Here is a 23,511-nt window from a genome sequence, read left to right as displayed (position 1 = left end):
TCTTGCTGAAGGTATATTACTTTTGTTCCGAGACAGCTTATTGGGGTTGCTTTAGCTGCTTTATTTTTATTTTATTTAAATTACCCTCAGGGCACATAAAGGCGTTACAGAGGGGGTGGGTAATAAAACAAAAAATGCAGCAAAAACAGAACACAATAATACAACAAATTAATTAGAATACATGTTCAAACAATACTTAGTTATTAGAGGCTTAAGATATGATCGGTTAGGGCAGTCTTGAAGGATGACACGTCCTCAATGGAGGCGATGGAGGGGGGAAGGTGGTTCTACTCGGCACTGGTCTTTGGCAGAAAGGAGTCTGAAAAAACGTTAGTACGGTAGAAAGGAATAAAAACTTTATACTGACGGTCAAGACGTGACGATATGTATGAAGGCTCGGAGATGAGTTCCTGTTTACGTGGGTTATTTTGGTAAAGAATTTTTTTGAAAAAGGCATAGACGAGAATTTTTTCTTCTACTTTGCAAATCAATTAGTCCAAGGTTTGATTTCATTAGTGAAACGCTTGATGTGCGGGTATAGTTTGAATTAATGAAACGTGCTGACCGATTCTGAACTGACTCGATGATAGCTGATAATGTTTTTTGACCGGGGTCCCACACAGATGACGCATACTCAAGCTTAGGTCTAATTAGGGTTTTGTACAGCATTAACTTCAAATGGCAGGGGGCTTTAGAAAAATTTCTGCGTATGTAGCCGAGGGATCTGTTGGCATTGTTAGTGATTAGGGGTGTGCGAATATTCGAAAATTTCGAATAACGAATCGAATAGCATTCTATTCGATTCGGTACTCGAATCGAATAGTACGTACTCGAAATACCGAATATTTTTCGAATAGTTTTCGAATAATTAGCGCCGACGGAAGAACCCCAAAACAATGATACTTTGGAATAGTTAAAGGCCATTTTTCTTCTTTTAATCACTAAATTACCAGTATGCATGCAGCCCAAGCTTTTACGAAACTACCGACGCTATATTGATTACCGGATGAAGGCGTTTTTTTTTTTTTATGAAAGCTCCATACTCGCTCAGTTTTTACTATGCTGCCTCTGCATCGCATTAATCAGTTCCTGTCGTCATCTTGTAAGAACTGAAGGTGCACCTGCATTCAGCTTCATGAATAGCAATAGATGCAAGGGTTGTGTTTGCGTAAATTGTTCTTGCAGATACAGCTTTCAACACCGATGTCTACATGCCTTCAGTGCCGAGGACCATGTTGCGATGGCAGGTTTATGTGTTTCATTACCGCCTTAGCTGTATGCGTAGTCTTCGGTTCAAAATTGTTTAGATTTTATGTCTCAGTTTTATTTAAAAGCAGGCGACAAAGCATCTGCAGTCACTGCTTTATTTCAACCTACAGTTAGAAAATATTTCGAAGGTTGTGGTCGCTGCTGTATACGAGCTTACCTCAGATTTCATAACTGTGGTATTTTGAGTCAGTTAAAAGTAAGCGCGACGCTCTTTGGTGAAAGTTCGTGAATATTTGTTTCAAAAAAAGAAAAAAAAACGCTGCGGAGTTCTAGGACCGTTTTGAGAATGGTTGTCTTACTATTCGAAAACTATTCGAAAAGTATTCGATTAGTATTCGTATTCGATTCGGTGTCATCACTTTTCGATTCGTATTCGATTCGGTTCCAAAATTCACTATTCGCACACCCCTATTAGTGATGTATTCGATGTGCGCATGCCATGAAAGGTTATTGGTTAGCTGTATTTCGAGATATTTATATGAAGTTACGTAATCAAGGTTGATGTTATTGATAGCATAGCCGAAAGAAGTGGATGAGTCAGTGCGACGCCAAAAAGACATGATTTTGCATTTAATGGGATTTACGAACATAAGCCATTGTGAGCACCACTTAGATATGTTATCTAGGTCTGATTGAAGAATAAAGTTATCATGCTGATTACTTATTTCACGGTATAGAACACAATCGTCGGCAAATAGTTTTATAGAAATATTAATAACAGTAGGTAAGGCTTATCGTGACAGCTCTTTGTACACTTCCCTAAAAACGGTTTTTTCTTGCCGCTTTTGTAATTGGGTGGAGTCGACGCTCTGCTTGCTGAGCGGGCTGCCATATTTAATAAGATGTCTCGGCACAATGGTGCAAATACAGTTAAGTTCCACCTTGCCCGTAAACGTGTCACGGTTTTCGCAACACCCGATCACCGGACAGGTGTACATCAGTGAGAACGCTGGTAGCGACATTCTTTGCGACGCATCTTGTTTACGTAGATGGCATAAAACTGCAATTACTTTTATATTCTACTTATCTGCTGGCGTAAAGCGTTCGCTAGCGACGTACTCAGTAATGCGCGATCAGTAATGCAATTTTTCTTTTATGAGAGAACATCTGCAGCCCAGAAAATGTGTCAGACGTGTCCTATAGTTGCATGAGTGCCGCAGGACCCTGCCGCTATTCACACTATATTGCCACTTAAGCTCTGATTACCTGGTGATTAGTAACAGTAAAAATATTTAGAGAAGACTAAGAAAGAAAAACAAATATAACTAAGTAAAATAGAAAAGCGCTTCTGTATCAAACACAGCGAATAAGTATAGGAACATGATACAGGCGGCACTCCGAAGAGCTAACCATGTTTGTTGAATTTAATGTCCCACAGAACCACGATATGATAATGACAGACGCCATACTGGAGCGTCAGGAAATTTCGACCACGCAGTGTTATAAAACCTAAATATAGGCACACGGGCATCGAACTGCAGCCGCCGCGACCTACGGGTTAGCAGACAAACGCCATAACCACTAGACCACCGCGGCGGGTAACCCCTAATAGCCATGACAATTAGGTATTCAAGGCAAGACCACAGAAAATTCCTTGCCTATGTAAAACAGAGTAAACCCGCTCGCTGGCATGCTCAATTAGAAAAATGGAGAATTTTGTCTAACAATGTTTCTCCAATCCCTTTGCTAACATCTTTGAGACGGCTCCTAATAATTTACGTTATCATGAAAAAATTTCGTTTTCTTACTAAGCAGTAAGCAGAACTTTTGTTACTGTATACTCCAAGCACGCGCTGATTATTATATATTTGTTCTCGTCGCCTTGACATAACAGTAAACTTAAGTAGAATATAAGTCTGTAAACAGTAGCAGAAATAATTCAGACAGCTAAAAGTAAGAATAAAGCAGAGAGCTTACGTTGCCAGCGCATTAAAGACATATTGCCGTAAGCAGACCCGAAAAAAGCAATGCAGAGACATAGGTGACGCATGGGATGAAAAAGTACAGCTTAGAAAGAACTTGTGCTAACAATCCAATTATGATGTTGAAAACGCATTGAATAAATAAAAAGGAGAGGTACGCCAAGATAACTTCTGTTAAGTGAATGATTGTTCTGTTAAATCCAGCATCGGTACCGGTGGTGCTATAGCTGTTAGTCTTATTCGCACATAAGTCACTCTCATTGCATGTAAGTCAGACTTGCATCGACGAAGTCCTTCAAATTGCCGATGTGTGAAAGCCACGAGACGCAAAGCAACCCCTTTTCTTGCATTCTACAGATTTCGTAACGACGCACAACGCAAGGGAAACTTCGATAACGACATTACAGCGGCATCAGAATTTGTGCAAAAGACACTGCACGCATTAGCGTACGCGGTATAGCATAGTAGCTAAGAGCCAAGTGCCATAGCACTGACACAACTAAAAAGAAAAAAAAAGAAACCGTGAAAACAAAATGTCGTCTGGGCGTATTTGTTCGCGCGTTTGTCGGGATGACGCGAGCGCCACCACATGACTCTGCTCCTTCAATAGGGACGCACAGAGCTCATCACCTGCCCTCGCTGGAAAACTCTGGCGGAAAGATAAAATAATGTCATTGTGCTTAGTTTTATCTGGTGACTTAGTGGGAGCAGTATCAGCTTGAGAAGCGGAGTTCAACCAACGTTTGCACTGCGGTGTTGCGATCGCAGTATCTTGCATCTTAAGATACACGATACATTCTTCAATTTATCGGAAATACAGATACTGATACACGTCTTGCGAGACGTATCGCGATACAGGTACAAGATACCCAAAGAGTATCTAAGATAGTATCGAAGATAAATGCATCTTCAATACTGCCCAGCACTGCTATCTATCTATCTATCTATCTATCTATCTATCTATCTATCTATCTATCTATCTATCTATCTATCTATCTATCTATCTATCTATCTATCTGACTTGTCATTTCAGGTTCTCACATTTCATTGCTGCCTGCCGAACGCATGACCGTCGCTGTTTCCTGTAGCAAGTGAATCGTTGCGCTGCTAAGCACGTAAATGAAGGTCCTATTCCCGGCATGGGGGAAGCAAAATTGCACAGTTTCGCCGCAAGGGCGAGGCAATGAATGCGATAGCAACAAATAGGAATGTCATACGAAGAAAGGCTAGCAGCTCACTCCTTTACGGCGAATTGACGTCCGTACTTCATGGCTTCAGCGCGAACTGTCAGGATAAGAGCAAACCCCGTACAGAACTATCAAGCATCTGTTGTACCGTCCTCTAGAGATAAGCGCGCGAGCACAGGCGGCTACGCCCTTTAAGTCAATGTACGGACACCCTACGGCTCGGTTCCCCTCTTTGGGAGTATTGAAGTTTTAATCAATCAATAGATCAATACTATGTCCATGCGGCGAGACGAAAGATGGGCGTGGTGACGCCCTTTAAAGCGTTCCCTTTGGCACTTTGCGCCATCTGCTCTCTGGTCTGCGCTTCAATTAATGGCCGACTGCGTCATTAAAACAGTGATAGTCTAGAACTGTCGGATGATGAAATCGTGGTGCTTCAGTTAAAAAAAGAAAATTAAAACAGACTCGCACTAGTGGAGTCACGCTTGAAGAAAGTGCCTAGTTGGGCGGCCTTCCTTGTTTCGCTTTATTTTTTCTCTTCCTTTCTTCTTCCCTTTCTTTCTCTTTCTCTCGGTTTTTATCTGTATTTGTCTGTGTTTAATTCTATTTCTTTCTATCTCTATTTCTTTCTCTTTCTCGCTCTTCCTAGCTTTCTGTTTCTTCCCTTTCTTTCCCTCCCTCTCTCTCTCTACATGTATTTCTGGCTTCCTCTTTCTTCCCGCCTCTTTCTATTTTTTCTTTCTATTTTTTTTCTCTATATATATTTGATTCTCTCTCTTTCACTTCCTGTCTTTCTCTCTGTTTTTTCCAGCTCCTTTTTTGTCTATTTCTTTATCTGTCTTTGTATCTTTTTCTGTCTTTCTTCCCTCTCTTTCTCTGTCTTTCTCTTTCTTTCTATGTCTTTCTCTCACTCTCTGTACTCGTTCTCTCGTCCATCAGAGTTATTGCATCTCACGCCGGGCAAATCGGTGCACGTGTTGTGGGGGCGACGCAGGAGATCAAGAAGATGAAGAAGAGGGCGTGTGCGAGTTCATGATGATAATTTTTGTTCGCGACTAACGGGGCTTCACCGAGATTAAACAGCTGCGCTGTTAGCAAATTCTATCCGAAATTCCGGAGGCGCTCGAATAAAATTATATAAACTCGCAAAGAACAAAATATGTAAGAGCAAAGCCAGAAGACATCACGTTAATAACACCAGTCTTTTATCTTAAGTCCACCTTCATCCCATAGACAATATTGCTATCTGAGTACGTCTCTGCTTTCTGACCGCTTCTTATCGGACACAGCTGGACATTAACTCAACATTATCTATAGCTCTGCCACTGGCGAATCCGTCCTAACCAGGCGAAGCCATTTTATTTTTATTATTCTTATGAAGAAATAATACCATTAACACTCTATATTCAGTCAATTTTTAATTCGTAGTATTAATTCGTGTAAGCAGCAAATTATTTTGTTATGGTTATTAATGTACTAATAATTGCCATTACTACCTTCACTTCAATCTTCGTTGACTTTTTATCCTGAATACCCGAGCTATGGCTTATGCTCCCGAGTGACTCGCATATTTACACTAAAATACAAAGAGCCAACCTCGGTGGCCCTAATGAAGATGTTAAAATATTGGTAGACGACGATGGCAATGCGAATGCCCATCGCCTCGACGTGCGTACTTGCCGTCCTTTCTCTAGCCTCAAGGAAAAAAAACATTTCGAAATGTCATTCAGAAACTTAAGAGTTGCTCTTTACTCTCAAAATACTCTTTCCCTTGGGGCATCTTCTCTGGGCCACAGCAACAGGAACGTTTGCCTAACCGTATGCGAATTTCTTAGGGACACAAGAAGAATTCCTTGTTAATTATTGCCGATGAAAATTTTGTACATCGGACTTCCTCTCCCTAATTCATGGTATTCCACATATTCGGTCTATTCCTATTTTTATTGGTACAAAAACGAATAATTCTTCCATTTTTTCTATATAAACTAGACGGCCGATTAGTTCCTTTTCCTTCGTCTAAATTCAAAATTTCCCCACTTATATTAACCGCAGGTTTCATGGCCAATTCCCCGTAGTGGGTGAGCGCAAAGAATGAAGGGTCAAGCAAGCAAGCAAGCAAGCACGTCCGTCGAAGAAGAAAAAGAGTTGGCAGCAGGGACGGAGTCATTGCCTGGAAGGGACTCGCGCCAACGTGAAATATCATGGTCGACGTAAACCGAGCCGTGCGAGTTCTCGGCTGCAACTTGTTCAAGGGTCTGTTCTCCCGCTGCGGCAGTGGCGAGAACCTGCTCGTGTCGCCGTACGCTGCCATGGTGACGCTGTCGCTGCTTATGGCGGGGGCGCAGGAGGACACTGAGCAGGAACTCGGCGAAGCTCTGCAGGTATTACGTAACACATCTCACTAGCAGTGAGAAATCGTTGAACAGGAAATACTTGAATGTCTTCTTTCTTGTTTGGATCTCACTAGCAGCATTTCATAGCAGTTACGATAAATATGAACGTACAAGGCGACTAGCTGGGTGCGGCCAAAGAACTTCATGGCACTCTTGATAAAAAACAGCAAAAAAAATCATGACCATTTCATTCTGTGGAGCTAGGTGACCGGTGGAGCTGACGGGCGGACTCCCGTCTCTGCTCTCGTCGCCGTTCTTCATAAGCGCGCTGTTCCTCAGGCGTTCTCACAATGCGCGGCCGCGCCGTAGTTTCTATGGACGACCGTGCCAACGCAGCGTCTCGGCTCGATTGACGTGGCGAACACGTACTCGCTTGTTTCTATCGCTTTAATGCATTACCTGCTGCACCGCTTCCTGAGGGTGCCAGGATTTTTTCGACTTAAAGAGGTCATGAACCATCCCTCGTGCTGGGTGACAAAAATAACAAAAGAAAACACATCCTGCCGAAAGCAGACACATGGTATGAAGCGCTCAGCCAACTCTTGCAGTCGGGCGTGGCTAGAAGAGTTTACAAGTGGATTGCGAAGTTGCTATTTTCTCAAGCATCCTCTTTTCATACAGAGACCTGCGCTCACTCTGTTGAGAGTTGCCAGCGCCTGCTGTCTGACGTCAAACAACAGACAGTATGCTATTGACAGAAAACCGACATAAATCAAGAGCTTCGTTTAGATCAGATGTGCTTCTTGCCCCGGAGTGCCATCAGATGCCGGCCCCGCGCTGCATAGTGTGCTAAAATCGCACAGTGAGCCACGCTCGCGCACAGGAATCACAACGGGAGAGAGCGATGTTTCATAACGGGCGTTCAAGGTCATGACGCGCGCTGACGTAAACTGTTTCCCCCGTGCCATTCCCACACCCTCCTCTGTTTAACTTCCAGCGCCCTTTTCGAGACGAGAGAAGAGACAAAGTGCTTAAAGCGTGCGACAAATCTCTGTAACTCCGCTCGTTCTTGACGGATACGAGAACTTTTTGAGGCAATCAGTTCGTGAGGCAATAAACTCCGATGCTGAGGCCATTCGATGATTACTTGGAAAAGTGCCTGAAAACCCCTTTCATGATTCAAATACACATCTGAAGCATGAAAGTGATAAAACCCCTGGTACCTTCTAGTTCGCAATGGCACAACTAGCGCAATAAAGTTAGCTCTTCCAGAGCTCCCTAGAGGGCTTTAGGAAATTCTGCATAAGGACAGCAACATGAAGCAATCAAGGAGATGTGTCATAAAGTTCCGCCTGTAAAAACAGCAGTCGTTAGAGGGCGTTTTCTCTGCGCCGATGAATGTGCCGACATTCAAACTGTTGATCAGGTATACATTGCTTGTGCAAGGTAGTAATAAGCAGCAGCTTGCTACCGAGCACCGCAGAGTTGTTCGTCGCACTTACAATGGCGACAACGCTTCCTAAATCTCGCCCCTTGCCTGAATCTGTCTCGTGCAGGTACGTCTGCCACTGATACACGCCGCCATGCGCCGTACCCTCCTGTTCCCCACAGCCACTGGCCCCACGCCGGAACAGGAGAAAGTGTACTTTCGCATGGCAAACAGGTGGGTGGGTTGTCTCGGCAACCGTCCTTCAGTAAGAGCTAATAACAACGTAATTCAGGAGTTTTACGTGTCAGAACGACGATATGATTATGAGGCCAGCCGATGTGGCGGACTCCGGATTAATTCTGTCTACCTGGGGCTCTTTAACGTGCACGTAAATCTATGTACCCGGATGTTGCAAATGAGTTCTGCGAAAACCCGCAAGGTGGCGGAAGGCAAACAAACAAAGAGTTATCATAGGGAAAGCTGACAGCCAACTTTTTGTAGCACAAGGCTACAAGGAAATCCATACGGATTTCTCAGACCTGCTCAGACAGAAAGCTTCATAGTGGCCGAAAAGTTCGTCCTGGTTCGGCGATCGCACCCAACATCAACGCCTTTCCATGGCGGTCGCTCTCCCAACTGAGCTAACCAGGAAGCTACAAACGGGTGGTTGTCAGCTTTCCTTTTCACAAGTACCTGGGGTTTCCCGCACTTCGTCCCCGTCGACATGCGGCCGCCGTAGCCAGAATTAGAACCTGTGTCACTCACTCACTCAATCAATCAACCAGTCAATCAATCCACCTATCTATTGATTGATTGATTGATTGATTGATTGATTGATTGATTGATTGATTGATTGATTGATTGATTGATTGATTGATTGATTTTATTTTAGTACTAACGAATGTCGTTTGGTCTGCCATATGTCGGTGCAGAGTGCTGGTGGGCTCTGCACTGTCACTGAACGACTCCTACTGCAAGATCGGCAGTCGCGTTTACGGCACGACCGTCGAGGAAGCGGACTTCGACGACGATGCCGACAACGAGCGTAGCACGGTCAACGAGTGGGCCAAGCAGAAAGCGGGCATCACCGGCGACTTGCTGGGTGCCGAGTGCACCTTGGCCGCCGACACGGGAATCGTGCTGCTCAGCTGCGCATCCGTGCGGGCTGTCTCGTGGCAGCAGCCTGTCTCGTCCAAGGTTTGTCGCGTCCTTTGTGCATTAAACACAGTTGACATCATGCATTGGTCCAGGCGGGACGTCCGGACGTCTTCCAGACATCGAAGCCGTGCCTGGATCCTGCATGAGAAAGAGACCTGGATCTGTACCCAGGCTGCCCGATGGAAAGGCACCCGGCGGGCGCGCACACACTGGAGGATATCACTGCACGCATAGGCGCGTTCGTACGGGGGGGGGGGGCTGTGTCTGCGTTGCCTTTCGTCCTTGTTTGCTTGTGCGCTAAAAAGTGAACATGAATTACCAACATGCCCAAGCATACCCTCTTTTATTTCAAAGTGTCTTTGGTTCGCTAAGAAATTGTTCGCATTTAAAGCTGCGATCGTTACGAATCGGCAGTCGCGTTTTGAAGACCGCAACATCAGTCAGATCTTGGCAGCAGTTCAATCACAGCGTTATATCCAGCATAATGTTGTTCTGGTACTGCTTTAAACTTCTTTTTTTCCGTAGTGGCGGTGCTGTTACTTAACTGGTAAAGTGGTTTGCCTTTACTCTGTAGCTTAAGACAGACTGAAAGTTGTTGCAATAAGACAGTTTTGCAGGCTAGTTGGTTCATAACGAATGGGTGGCGTAATACGCAAGCACGGATGAAGGAAGCATGAAAAGAGACAGGAAAGCGAGCAGACTTCCAACTGTTTATTGCGCAACAGCGTTCACGGAGGCTAGGGGGTTCGCGCACACGGGCTACGCATGTATGTGTATGCCTATATATTGGCTTTTTGTTCTCAAGAAATAGACATGCTTCCGCAGTACGCCACCCTTTCAGACTGAAAGGTTTGCGTCACATGTAACTCACAAGCGGTGGCGTGAAACGGTAGCACACGATGACTATGCGCATCCCTGTCCGAATTTGTTTTATAATCAGCTGCCTGTATACGCGTATATAGCTGCCTGTATATAGCCGCCTGTATACTCATCCTAGGCGTACGCTCCAGGGGGGCAGGGGGGAGGGGCGGTCGTCCCCCCTCATTACCAAAGAATGGGCGCAAAGTATGCCCGATACGTTTACTCAGTTATGGCCGCGCAGATTTTGAACGATAATGACGGCCGAAGGCCTCTAACGTTGCATTCCCAGAACTGTTTTTATTTCTCATCTTTACTGCCGGTTAACTACAGATAGGCGGGACATTGTGAGAAGAACGTCACCACCGCTCCATGATTTCTTTTCATCCGCTGTGAAGCATCTTGTACTTTGGGCTCGTCCAACCTGGGGGGGGGGGGGGAGGGGGGGGATGGATGCTACTATGAAACTTAGCACCCCCCAATGGGCAACCCTGCACACGCCTATGGTAGTCGTTTCAGTACGCCATCACTGTCACGGCACACATTGCGGGTATTGCACTTGCTGCATCCCGTCCGTATTTAAACCAAGGAAGAAGTAGGCTTCACAGAACAACGGACAACAATTTATTGAACGCTCACTCGTCAGCTTGATGACAGAAGATGCGCAAGGCAGGGCAGGCAGGAAGCGAGGAGCAGGCGAGCAGCGACTCCAGTCAGCGTGCGGTTTTGTTGGAAGCCAGACGATGATCCTCTCCCTGGGCTGCGCGAAGGCGGCCGCATTTCAAGGGCACAGGATGGGACACGCGCGTCACTAATGCGCATAATGTGATGCTATCAAGCCAGTTAGTGAGGGCGTGGCTCCTGCAACAAGTATATCGCGCATTTTGTGATGAAATGTTCAACACAAACAGAGCGCTCGTCTTGTGTTCATGTATACCATCTAGTCCTTCTCTGCTCACCCTGCAGAATTTTTTGCTAAGAACCGACTAGACAACTGCAAAATTCTTCTACCTTCAAATGGATTTCTTCATAATGCCACGAAACTTTCAAAAATACAGAAACTCAAGACTGCCAAAATCATTTGGCTTACGCTTTCGGTCAAAAATTCACACGAAATCTATTCCAACAGAATGTGACAAAATGCAGAAATTCAAGATTTCCAGAGGCTGTAGCCTTATTTTACTGGTCACAAATGACACCAGATATTGTTTCTGAAGCTGTTAGTTTACGTAGGAATTAACACATAAGAACAGCTTTTAATTGTCACGTATGCCCTACCATAACGTGCAGAGCAACTTATAAACACTATTCCCTGTGAAGAGGTTGTAGCCGAGATGGTTAAGCGTTCGGCTCACAACCGAAAGGGCGCTGGTTCGAATCCCGCTGGCGGCCTCGCTCAGAAAAAACGAAAGCCATACAGGGATGCGCTTACCATGGCTAAGACACAGTTCGTGTCCGAAAGTCTGGTGATTCGAATCTCGCCAACGGTAATGCTGAGTATACAATGACGCCATCATGGGTGTATCGAGGCTCGCACTGACACCCCCACCATTGGAGTTAACGCGATAGAGAGGCCGGCTAGGCCTATGAAGCATGGTCGGGAATTTTTTTTTCGCTTTTTTGTTAGTTCCATTTTCTAAATAAAAAAGGAGGACCCCCGGTTCACTGCGCGGGAAGTGGCCACTGGTCCCGCGCAGAAAGTTGGGAGTCCTCCAAGCGTTGCAAGCTTCGCACCACTGCGGCACCACCACGAAGCCCACCTGTACTCACTGGAAACCGGTGCTTGGCCGGCCGGCACTGGGGATCGAACCCGGTACCTCCCGTAGTGGAAGCAGACGCCCAAGCGTTTCGCCACCGCTGCGGTGAGGGTACCAGTAAACAACGCGCGAGGTATTGGTTATATGAATATGCGACGAAAATTAAAAAGAATCTAATGAATGAATGAAATAAAGGTGAGGGTCACTCTAGGTGGGACGTTGCCTTATTCCACGAACACTCTTGCCGCTATCGCATCCATTAGGAATCCCAAGGGTTTTAGCCTTACCTTCTTTTTTTTCTGTAGCGATACCCTCCCCGGAATTGGAACCACCGCCCTTTCGGCTTCGAGCTTAACGCCTTAGCAACTCGGCTACGGGAACGGCACAACCAACAGTGCTTACAAGTTGGTCTGTACATTATTGTCGCGCATAATCCTAAAAGTAATGCTAGGATTGCATGTCCAAGCCTCGCTGCAGGTGCCATTTCAAAAATATTTGGTGTAAATGATGACGAAGACTTCGTGGTATATCCTTAATAAGCCTTTTATTGTCGACTTTTCAAAATATCCATGCATTACTATAAAACAAATCATAGAAGCATTTTTTACCAAAAAGGCAAGGCAAAAGCCTCAACTCTCTCGGTGGAAGATACCCTTCAAATCAATTTTAGGAAAATTGAACAAAACATTGAAAAGTAGAGAAACTAAATAAGCCCAAGCACCATTTAATCAAAATCTGGCAAACTTTTGAAAAATCGAAAGGTACAAGACTTACAAAGGCTATAGGCTTAATATTTAGTTCCAAAATGGTCCCTAATTGCTTTCATCTGATTTCGACAAAACTTTGAAACATCGAAAAATACAAGATTTCCAAAGACTAGATGCTTACTATTTACGCCGAAAATGGTCCCAGATCGGTTTAATCTGATTTCGACGAAACTTTGAAATATCGAAATATAGCAGACTTCCAAATGCTATACACTTACTATTTACGCCGAAAATGGTCCCAGATCGGTTTCATCTGATTTGACAAAACGTTGAAAAATCGAAATATACAACACTTCCAAATGCTATTGGCTCACTATTTAGGCCGAAAATGGTCACAGGTCGATTTCATCCAAATTTGACGAAACGTTGAAAAATCGAAATATACAAGACTTCCAAAGGCTATATGCTTACTATTTACGCCGAAAATGGCCCCAGATCGGTTTCATCTGATTTCGAAGAAACTTTGAGATATCGAAATATAGCAGACTTCCAAAGGCTTACTCTTTAGGTCGAAAATGGTACCAGGTCAATTTCATTTGATTTCGACGAAACTTTAAAAAATCGAAATATAAAATACTTCCTTTCACCACAAAACTTTCACTATTTAGGCCGAAAATGCTCCAAGGTCGATTTCATCCAAATTCGACGAAACGTTGAAAAATCGAAAAATACAAGGCTTCCAAAGGCTTATTATTCCAAAGGCTTACTATTCAGGCCGAAAATGGTCCCAGATCGATTTCATCTGATTATGACGAAACATTAAAAAATCGAAATATACAAAACTTCCAAAGGCTACACGCTTCTTTTAGGCTGAAAATGGTCCCCAAATCAAATTGATCAAAATCCGACAAGACATTGAGAAACCGGAAAAAAAAACAAGATTTCCGAAGACTAACATTTGTGTCCTAAAATGGAGGGAAGATCGAATTCATCCAAATTCGATGAAGACTAGAAAAATTGCAAACTACAAGATTTATGAAGAATTTAGGCTTACCAATTAGGGCCGAAAATAGACACAAAATCAATTTCATACAAATTGGATGAATATTTGAAAGATCAAAAAACACAAGATTTTCAAAAGCACACTCCCATTCGCAAAGAAACCGCGTAGCCCGAAGAAAGAACGGCAAAAAGAGAGACGTAAAAATGGTACGAGCGCTGAAGTTACACTGAATGTGCTTTTTTCTTTGAGAAAAATGGGGCGCATTTATGACTGCGCACGTCACCGCAGAAATCTACCAAGAAACAACATCCTTCTTCATTTGTGATAGTCATGGCGTTCGAACATTATTTGTACAAAGGTTAATCAAATATGCTTAATATTATGCGATCCGAGGCTATCATGCGGCCAATTTGAAAACGTGGCGTTATGCAAAAAAGCAGCGTGCGAGTGAACACAAACTGGACGTTAGGAACAAACATGTAGGGATATTTGTATCGTGAACAGCGCGAAAGCACTGTTGTTTTCCGTACCACGACATTTTTTCAACGGGCGCATGATAAGCTCTAACGCATGATCATTGATGAGAACTAACAGACAATAATAGCAAGGATGCCTTCCGCTTTGCGCTTTCCTTTAAAAGCCTTCCGCTTTCCTTGGCATTACTGTCTGTTAGTTCTCATTAATCTTGTGTCTAACAAAGAAAAACGAGCCCTTAAAAGTAATCTATTTCGGTGCATAATGATTGAGGCATATTTCCTTACACAAGAAGGAAGTAGTCGTCGCAGGCGTGAGCACGAGGGAGGCAAGGGGGGCGGTTGACAAGGTTTAGACGCAAAGTTTGCCCGATACGTGTACTCAGTTATGGCCACGCAGGTTTTGAAACGATAATGGCGGCCAAAGGCCCCTAATGTTGCATTCCAAGAACTGTTTACTTCTCATCTTTACTGCCGGGTAACTAGGGACCAAACTCGGGCCATTGTGAGAAGCACGTCACCGCTCCATGTTTTCTTTTCATCCTCTGTGAAGCATGTTGTCATTTGGGCTCGTCCAACGCGGGGGGGGGGAGGGGCGCTAATGTAAGACTTAGCCCCCCCCCCCCCCCCCTAATGGTTAACCCTGCGCACGTCTATGCTCAGAAGGAAAGGATTCAGTATTATGCAGCGTCAATTCTGTTCAAAAATTTCCTGGACTTTGGCGAAAAAAGCATCAGTGAGAAATTGGCAGATGAATCAGTCATTGGATGGCGGTTGGATGAAGGGCAAAGTTGACGCTACATCAGAGGATAGCCAACATAAACTAGCATTATCAATCACATAGCCATCTTTAGCCACCATTAGTCAAGACTAGCCAATATTAGACCGTCGGTACGCGAGAAAATACGACAATTGAAGTAACGTGACCTAGTAGGAAGCTCTGTTAGACGATGCAGAGTCTTCGGGATCGGTCCATCTCGTACTTTGTCGGAAAATCGTCATGCCCCTTCAGAGAAAGTGTATGGAAGAGGCCCGGGCAGCACAAATCAGTGCATTCGGCAGTAACGAAGAGTCTTCATTCACTGTACCGACACAAGCCACGTTCGATGACGGCAAGTTCTCGTCTCTTCCACTCGTGGAACGCCGCAGGTGAGCCCGTTCGGCCAGGTACAAGCCGCACCGACGCTGGAAACTTGCGCCGCGTACGGTTACGCTTGGCTCGAGGAACTGTCACTGCAGGCAGTGGACGTGCCCTTCTTGTGCGAGGCATTCTCGGCGACTGTGCTGCTGCCCGTCGGCTCGAAAAGCCTCGAGGAACTCTGCCAGAATCTCACCGCCGAGGTGCGCTCAACGAGCAATCCCGATGCTCCCAGGAGCAGATGGGGTGATCGCGATACCTGACTTGTCAGCATAGCCTATGCATAGCAACCGCCGCGGTGGCATTCGCCGGAAGCAGAATTGCAGTGAACTCTTCAATAACAACTCCTTGTGGACATTGCAAAATTAAGTTTAGTTATGAGCAGCACGTTGCCCAATAAAATCACGAGCTATTATAGACGCCGTGGTGCGAGGTGATTCATAAATTTCGGAGCAGCAAGGGCAGAGTTGCCAGGTTTGGCTACTTTGCGCCAATTCGGTTACTTTTTGAGACTCGTGGCGCAAGAAAAAAACATCTCGGTGTCTTGGCTACTTTCTGGCTCCTTTCTTGTTCCCTCGGCCTGAGTCAAATTATCAATTCCTGGTAACGTCGAAGCCGCTGCCGTTCGAGTACACTCTAAGAAAAAAAATGAGTCAAAAGAGGGTCATGGAACCGTGACTCTCTTCGGGCGTCCATGTGACCCCTTTTGGAAGGTACAGGCAGAGAAAAAGAGTTAACATTTTGCAAGGAGTCACTGGACGCTCCTGAAGCGCGTTTCGAATGGCTTCCGTCATGAAAGAGCCGCCGATACGCCATACATATCGCGCGCTTGCCCTTTGGCGCCGTTGTGGCGCGTTGCTCGCCGACGGAGACGGGGTTGGCGCCGGGGTGGCGCGCCGCTTCTGGCTTCTCTCTCAGTCGTCTCAGTCAGCCTCAGTGTCCTCGTCTATTGGAATGCGTTGCGTGGTTGCGTTGACAGCCCGGGTTGCGTGTCTTGAAGTTTCATCAGTTTCATGTTCATGCGCGTCTTCGGTGGTGTTGACGCCGGCTCCGTGCACGAAGTGACGCTTGGAGGGCGGAATATTCATGGAGGTGCGGATACGGACAACGGGCGCCAGTTAACGGTGAGTGTACTGCTTTCGTAGGCACTAATTATACAGCTTTAGCTGGGCGTCTGCAGCAGCTCTGCGGAAGTTATCTGCCAGCCATTTCCAACAGCAGCCTGTGTCCGCGGGGCTGTTGCGGATGCCCAACTAAAGCTGTCAGTTAACGAGTTGCCACCGTTATGCGCGTTGCTGTTCAAGCTCCCATAAAGTGAGCGATGCAAACAATTATCGAGGATCATCTCTTGCTGAATGCACGTTGTGTCAGCACTACTGAAGGTGCAAGATGTCGTTTTGAGATGCACTTTAGTCTACTTCATAATAACATTTCCATCGACCTTGAGTGTACAGCGTGCTCCTTCGCGTGGGAACGTGAAAAAAAATGAAAGCCTGTGTACAGAACGCTCACACGCACTATATATAATGGTTTTTGTTGGCTTAAAGACGGTAGTTTGAGGTGCAGATATAGTACGGTGGCTTGCAGAACGTACTCGGTAGTCATTCAAGTTGAACACGCCTCGCCGGTAAGGCGAAAATGCTAGAGACTTTCGACGGCGCCCGTTGCGCCCGCCGCCGTGCACTTTTTTCCTTCGTTACTGTTCGCTGTTTTTTTCATGGTTTGCCAACATCTGCGATGACGCTATAACAGAATCAAGTGAGTGTACGTGATTGTGGGAGTTATGTGTGCTAATTCTAGCATGTGACATGTCTGATCTCTACGTAGACGGCGTCCGCACGCGCTGGGTGTCGTTCGGGCCCGCGTACTCGCATGTGTTTATCTGAGTATGGGTTACGTTTGTAAAACATGCGGTCAGTAACCGCTCACGGCGTGCCCCTGACTGCCGGAGGATGTGCTTGGGTGTCGGGATAAGCCGGCGCAAAACCGTGTTTATTCTGAAACCAAATTTTGAAGCGATTTCTCAGAAAAGAAGTGCGTTCATTCGTGTATAGCCAGTGCGTATTGCGACACGAGGTTCCCGCTGCTTTTGACGTGAAAATTTGTTTTCGTTGCGAAATTTGAACGAAACACTCGTGGCAGATGTGTGTACAATAACGGTGTGTTGAACAAAGGGTGATTTTAAATACAAATAATGTGTGTGTTTTGGTTATTCCCAGAATCCCGGATCACTTCTGCCGCCTCTTCACTCCAGTTGACAGCCACACTCGGGGAAACGAAAGTGCCCCGTTGGTCTGCCGCCTCACCGCTCGTGATGGGAAAATCAACAGCGGCGTTCGCCGTGTCAACGAGGCAGTCGGTCCTACATTTCTTTTGGTTGGACAAGACGACGTCGGAAAAGAGGTGAGTGGCACCCACGCAAAGGAGCCTAAACCAATATCGTTTGTTGTTTAAAAGAGGCTCACATCATCTTGTGCTACAAGTTTGTCGCCAAGTGACGTGTTACAAAAGGTACTATTTGCAAGTTGTGTTTTACACGATAACGGCAAAAATGATGGCTCATCCCTCCGTCATAGGAATCGGTATAACACTAAAGTGAAACGTGTCGTCACAGAAGCAGTTTGTTGTTTATAGAGCAGTGGTATATGAGAGCTCGTACAATGTCTTCTGTTCTTTGGCAGATATAGCAACGCTTGATGTGGGCGCATCTCACTCACGTTGACGCCTAATCTCACACACGTTGACGCCTAGTGGCACATCTCCGTACCGACGACTAACGTCCATGATCATGATTTAACCCTTGCGGTAGCTGAAGTTCTTAACATATACGTGGACACCGCATATGGTGAGACCCACGCAAAGATGGCATCCACACGCATATAATAAACACTGATACTCGATATGCACTCCTTGAAAGCGACGTGAAATGCGAAGAGAAGCGCTACGCGCGTTGTGTATTCCCTCTAGCCTGGCCGTTACTCCTCACAGGGCAAGCGGGGAACGCGGTGCGACAGCCATAGAGTTTCCTACAATACTTACTAGAGGGAACTCTGGCGCTAGTGTCTATAGGAGCTGCAACGCATGACGCTTCAGCCAGCATGGGAATGATGGGTAGTACACTAATTTGTCTAAACTTCGTTCTTTCGGCTCCGTTTGGCTGCGCGTCTCCTGCGTCCGTTTTGTCGCAAAACAAAGTTCAGCAAAAGTCAGCAGTTCCACTTCACCACTTTAACCTTTTTTACGCTCGCCAAATCAAACCTGGTCACGAAGGTCACAACGGTCTATTCTTTTATCCGAAACGAACGCCAAAACACAGCAATAAACAAAGCCACAAGTACGTTTGAAGCCGCAAGTACGAAAACTAGGCAAATTTGTGTATTACCCATCATTCCCATGGTAGCTGAACGATCGCAGCGCCAGAGTCCCCTCTAGTTAATTTTAGGAAACTCTATGGCGACAGCCAGGCGAGCGTCGGAGAGCTATTTTTCGATATGGATGGATGCTATGAGTGAGGCTTGGGCCAAAGCGGCCGCCTCACGGTGTGTTAAAGCGTTGACGAAATTAAACTTATATCGGAAACGCGCCTAATGGGACGGTCGTAGCAGCGGCGCGTTTTTTCTCGAGCCTGGTGGCACAGATGTCACCGCCCCGTTATAAAGGAGACACTCACAACATCCATCCATCAATCCAAGAGCATTGCGAGATGAAAGTGTGAAAGATAAAAGGCGCGTACATGTAGCCTCGGTAATGTGTTTGGCCGTAGCTCAGTGAGCTAAACGCCCGCCAGCCATGGTCGTGGGCCGAGAAGTCATGGGTTCGACTCCCGTCAACGGAACTTTTTCTTATAGTTTTTTTTCTTTGCCATCTGATGGTGTTCATTTTGCTGACGTACTTCCGTGACGGAAATACGTCATGAATGTCTTGGTGGACCCCGGCATAAAACACTTTCGTGTTAAAAACTTGGCTCCTTACCATATGTGTTTGCATTTGTTGTTTTGTTGTGAGTTTTCATTGTGTCTATGTGAACCACTTATTTTGTAGGCTTCGCTAACCTTTACTGCAATTTCATTTTCTCATCATAATATCACTTTCTGCTTTTCAGATACCGTTTTTCATGGTGCTCACGCTGAACAGGAGCGACAACCTAGCAAGCCACAAGTCTGATGCCTCCAGCCGTCACCATTTTTTTTTATTTATTCTTAATCATAAGGAATAAAGTTTGAAACATGATGCCTATTTCTGCAGTTAATTTTGCAATATATGGCACTATGCACACCAGTCACACATTTTAGTTGGCTATACTCATAGAAGCATGTAAATGAGGAATACCCAAACTTCTTAATTGGAAATCAAAGACCATCTTTACGCGCTTTCTATATAACTTTGCTGGAAAATATGTGTTGTTTTGACGAGTTCTATTAAAATGATGCTAAAACTGAACTATTCTTTTTTTGCAGTCGCTGGGCAGAACGGCAAGTATTATTGGACTTGCTTAAAATAAATACTCCACTATTTTCAACAGTAGTCGCGCAAAAGTAGAGCAAGGGTCCAATGAGTAGCTTAAAATACTTGTGGAGTTGCTTGACGCTTCGGTGTGGGTCTCTTGACCCCCGTAGGAGTGTTACCAGCAAGAGTCGTGCGACTCCCTATAAGTGGTAACGTGAGCCTTCGGATGAGAGTCTTTCCACTCTTCCTAGAGGGTCAGGGGACTCTCCTAGAGCGAGCCGACCCTGACCCACCAAGAGAGTCACCGTGACCATTTAAGGAGAGTCCTATACGTGGCAAGTCAGAACTCTCCGAAAAGAGTCACGCATACTCTTTTTTTTCTTAGAGTGTATGCAGTGCGAAAGCTTGGCGCCAAACGCACGTTTCCAGCTTCTAAAACATAATTCGACACTTGCATTAAACAAATTAAAGTCTTTTGTATATGTGGCTGGGATGCGGGGAAAATTGTTGCATGGGGCATTATTTTTCAAACCACCTATACCGCTGTAAGCGACCTTAAAGCGTCATTTGAAATGAAAATGACAATGGAAAGCGCTCTGCACTCATCGGCATTATAAATCGGATACCCATCGAACTGCTTGTGTCATTCTCTAGGACTGTTATTAAGGAATATTGACTGATCGGACTTAAGTAATAATACCTGCGGTTTTCATATCGTGCCAATACCACAACAGGATTATGAAGCACGCCACAGTGCAGGGCTAATGTGTTGTTTAGCGCTCAGGAGATTTCGTGCTCGAACTTTTGTCATGACGCCAGAAATTATCGCTAAAGGGACTAAAGCTATGCTTCAATCACAGCAGTTGTGATTTCGAGCATATTCCTGTAGTACTCATTTTTATTGTCGCCACAACACTGTTACTTGTGGTCTTAAGAAAATGTCATGCAATACACGTGAAGAGTGTGTCATTTTTGCAACAGCGCAAGAAAGTTCGTTATTATGCACAAAATGGTTGCGAATGTCAACGATTTTACGCTGGAAATCTGCAGAATTCTGATAATTTTCAAGAGTTCATTCTGTGCTTATTTACGTTTCCACGAGAAGGCTTTTGCTTTTCGTCATATAAATAAAAAAAAATTAGCGCAGCCTGCACTAAGCCGCGCAAGTCTGGGTAACAGCAGAACTCGTGGGGACCTAGCTGGTCCTGGCTTGGCTAGGCTTTTACCCTCAAACCTATCTCATTCCCACCCCTTGCTATATTATACTATGCATGCCGGGGTTTTTTTTTTTTCGTATCTTTATTATGTTTTGCTCTGTTTCTTTCTATCTCTTTCTCGCTCTGTATATTTCTTTCTTTGTCTTTCTAACTTTTTTCTCCCTTTCTTCCCTTTCTTTCTCTCTATTTTTCCTTTATTTCTATGTCTTTCTCACTCTCTCTCTCTCTCGAACAGTAACTCTAACGGGTCCGGCACGGCAGCGCCGCGGCGCGGCAGTTCACCGCGAAAGGGCCTCGCTCCTCCCATGTATTTGCGCGGCGATTTGGACACTACCCCTTATTCTAGGTCACTCTAGTTATATCTGTCAAGTACCGAAGTTACTTATGTTATTCGAAACGAGCTTTCAGTTATTTTTATTGTATGAGTTATGGTATACAATCAAAATCTTGCTAATCCTTCTAAATTTATCATCGTTATGTCTTCATTATCTACCGCGCATATTTTATAGCAGGGGTTTCGAACATGTAGCACAGGGGCCGCTGTGGCCCGAGGACCTTTAGCTACCGACCTGACCCGCACATTACTCCATTTGTCTCTTTTTCTTTCTTTTTTTTCTTAAGAGTGTTCGTGAGCTACATAGACGTGAAGGGTCTCAAGCATTTCTTGCGTGAGGCGCCCCGTGCGGCCACCATGCCACGTGTTAAAACAAAACCGTGGAACAAAAGCTTCATATCATTAAGTACACGGATCAGGGCCGCAACTAGATGTGGCCTATCTTGCAGCTAGCGCTCTCAACGTAAGGTGCGCTGGTTAACCATATCAACGCGCCGCGGCCTCATTACTGTGCCTTGGCCGGAGTGGAAAGGCGCGCGGTGTTCCCGCGCACCTTTCCAGTCCGGCCGTGGCAGTGCCTAGAATTTAGTCTCATCACCGCACGCAGGTATTGGAGCGGGTGTTCGCCGCCGTGCGAAGGGTCCGGCGTGTTGTGCGTGTCGAATTGCCGGCGATCAGCGCCGAGACTGCGTCGGACCTGAAGACCGTGCTGCTCGAGATGGGCGTGCAGCAGGCGTTCTCGGACGAGGCGGCCTTCCAGCGCATCACACCCTCCTCGCCCTCGCGCGTCTCGTGGGTCTTGCACAGGGCACGGCTCGACATGCAGGTGCTCCTTCATGCAGCGCGTCATTTCGGTTCCCGCTGGCACCTATGGTCAACATGGGAGCTATTCTCGAACTGTCCATTTATTGGACTGTCCATTTCGGCATCCGTTTATCGGCCGGAGCTTGACGAGCAGCGTGTCCCATTTCCGGTTCTTCTTCCCTACGTCATTTCGACGTGACGGAGTTTCCACAACTCTCGACGCAACTGAGAGATGCGCTTCAATTCGGCGAACGCAGCCTCCCGAGATCCGCTCTTGGCCGCGCGGTCCTCGGAGGCTGTGCATTAACTATGATTCCGTGATCACTTTAGCCCTCTATTTAAGTTTAACGTGGTCTCCCATTTAACGCACCTGCGCGATTGCGTCATGACTTGCGGCTTTTTGCAGCAACTGAAATCGCTGTGATGACGTCAGGCCGAATTGGATTTGTCTATACGTAACTTGCAAGTGACGTCAGTTCCTGTCTTTCGTCCGCCATCACCGAGCACATACGTCTCAGTGACCGCGCGCTGTGTTTGCGTTCGTGCGCGGATAGTTCGGCGTAATGAGCGTGTTTTGATCGTTTGCCTTGCGCTGATGACGAACGAGAATCGTTCAGGACATTATGCAGCCTGCAGTGTCGTCAGTGGTGTCGCACGTAATGGTTGAAACAACTTCGCACGAGCCACCTACAGCGGCGCTCTTCGCCGCCTGCATTTTGCGACGCTCAAACTACACGGGTTTCGTCGATGATTACTGCATAAAACCATGGCCCAATAACATGTTTGGCGCCCAGTCGGGGTGCGTTTCACCGAAGAGCTAAGAGGGCCTCCCGAAAACCAAGGCGCGATTGCTGTGTTCAGTTCAGTGCTTCAAGTTTCGACAAAATTCCGTGGTGATACACTCGTCGAAAAGGTTAGGAGATTCGGAAGCATAACTTGCCTGCTATGAAGTGACACCCGCACACACAAACGTTGTGCAACGTCTGAGGGCCTTCCTGTTTACGCGCGCATAAGCCACCTGCTCCGCTTCTCGGACAGCTCTTTCGTGCGGTCGCACGGCTTTGTGATCACGTTTGGCAAACAGTGCGTCCCCGCGTCTGTTTTAAGGGCGTAGCTCCTCTTAGTCTAACCTTGTCACGTCTCCGTTGTCCGGCGTAAACGGCAGTATCTCTGTCCGGCGTAAACGGCAGATGGCGCTGTCTCATAGAAGTACATACAAACTGCAGTTCAGGGGCGATATTCTAGATGGCGCTGTACACAATCTGTGTCGGCATCACCATTTCTCGTCTCATTTCCTAGATGACGTTGGTCCAATAGAATTGTATGCAATATGGCGCTTGTGTGAATCGACACTAGATGGCGCTAGAAGTGCCGCTGCTCTCCGATTGGCTGCTGCGCGGGGATGCGCGGGGGAGCGAGCGCCTCTCTCATTCTCCTGGATCGTCGCCGTACGTGTCGGATCGTTGTTGGAGCATG

General features: G+C 46.0%; 1 protein-coding gene across 1 annotated transcript; it reads left to right on the top strand.

The window, feature by feature from the left end:
* The first annotated feature begins 6,579 nt into the window (after window positions 1-6,579).
* Window positions 6,580-15,497, top strand: LOC119397370 (antithrombin-III-like). Its single transcript, XM_037664802.2, has 4 exons — window positions 6,580-6,759; window positions 8,268-8,374; window positions 9,073-9,337; window positions 15,246-15,497. The coding sequence occupies exons 1-4, from the start codon at window positions 6,580-6,582 to the stop codon at window positions 15,495-15,497; spliced, it is 804 nt and encodes a 267-aa protein (XP_037520730.2).
* Window positions 15,498-23,511: the final 8,014 nt, after the last annotated feature.

This window comes from Rhipicephalus sanguineus, chromosome 6 (assembly GCF_013339695.2).
Source record: "Rhipicephalus sanguineus isolate Rsan-2018 chromosome 6, BIME_Rsan_1.4, whole genome shotgun sequence".
NCBI classification, from domain to species: Eukaryota; Metazoa; Arthropoda; class Arachnida; order Ixodida; family Ixodidae; genus Rhipicephalus; species Rhipicephalus sanguineus.
The sequence above is the reverse complement of the archived record's forward strand: the minus strand, read 5'-3'. Positions and strand labels throughout refer to the sequence as shown.

Excerpts from the sequence above, each read along its gene's own strand:
- LOC119397370 (XM_037664802.2), top strand. The coding sequence starts at position 6,580 with ATGGTCGACGTAAACCGAGCCGTGCGAGTTCTCGGCTGCAACTTGTTC. Across the intron at positions 6,760-8,267 it reads AACTCGGCGAAGCTCTGCAG|GTACGTCTGCCACTGATACA; the intron begins GTATTACGTAAC and ends TGTCTCGTGCAG. Across the intron at positions 8,375-9,072 it reads TACTTTCGCATGGCAAACAG|AGTGCTGGTGGGCTCTGCAC; the intron begins GTGGGTGGGTTG and ends ATGTCGGTGCAG.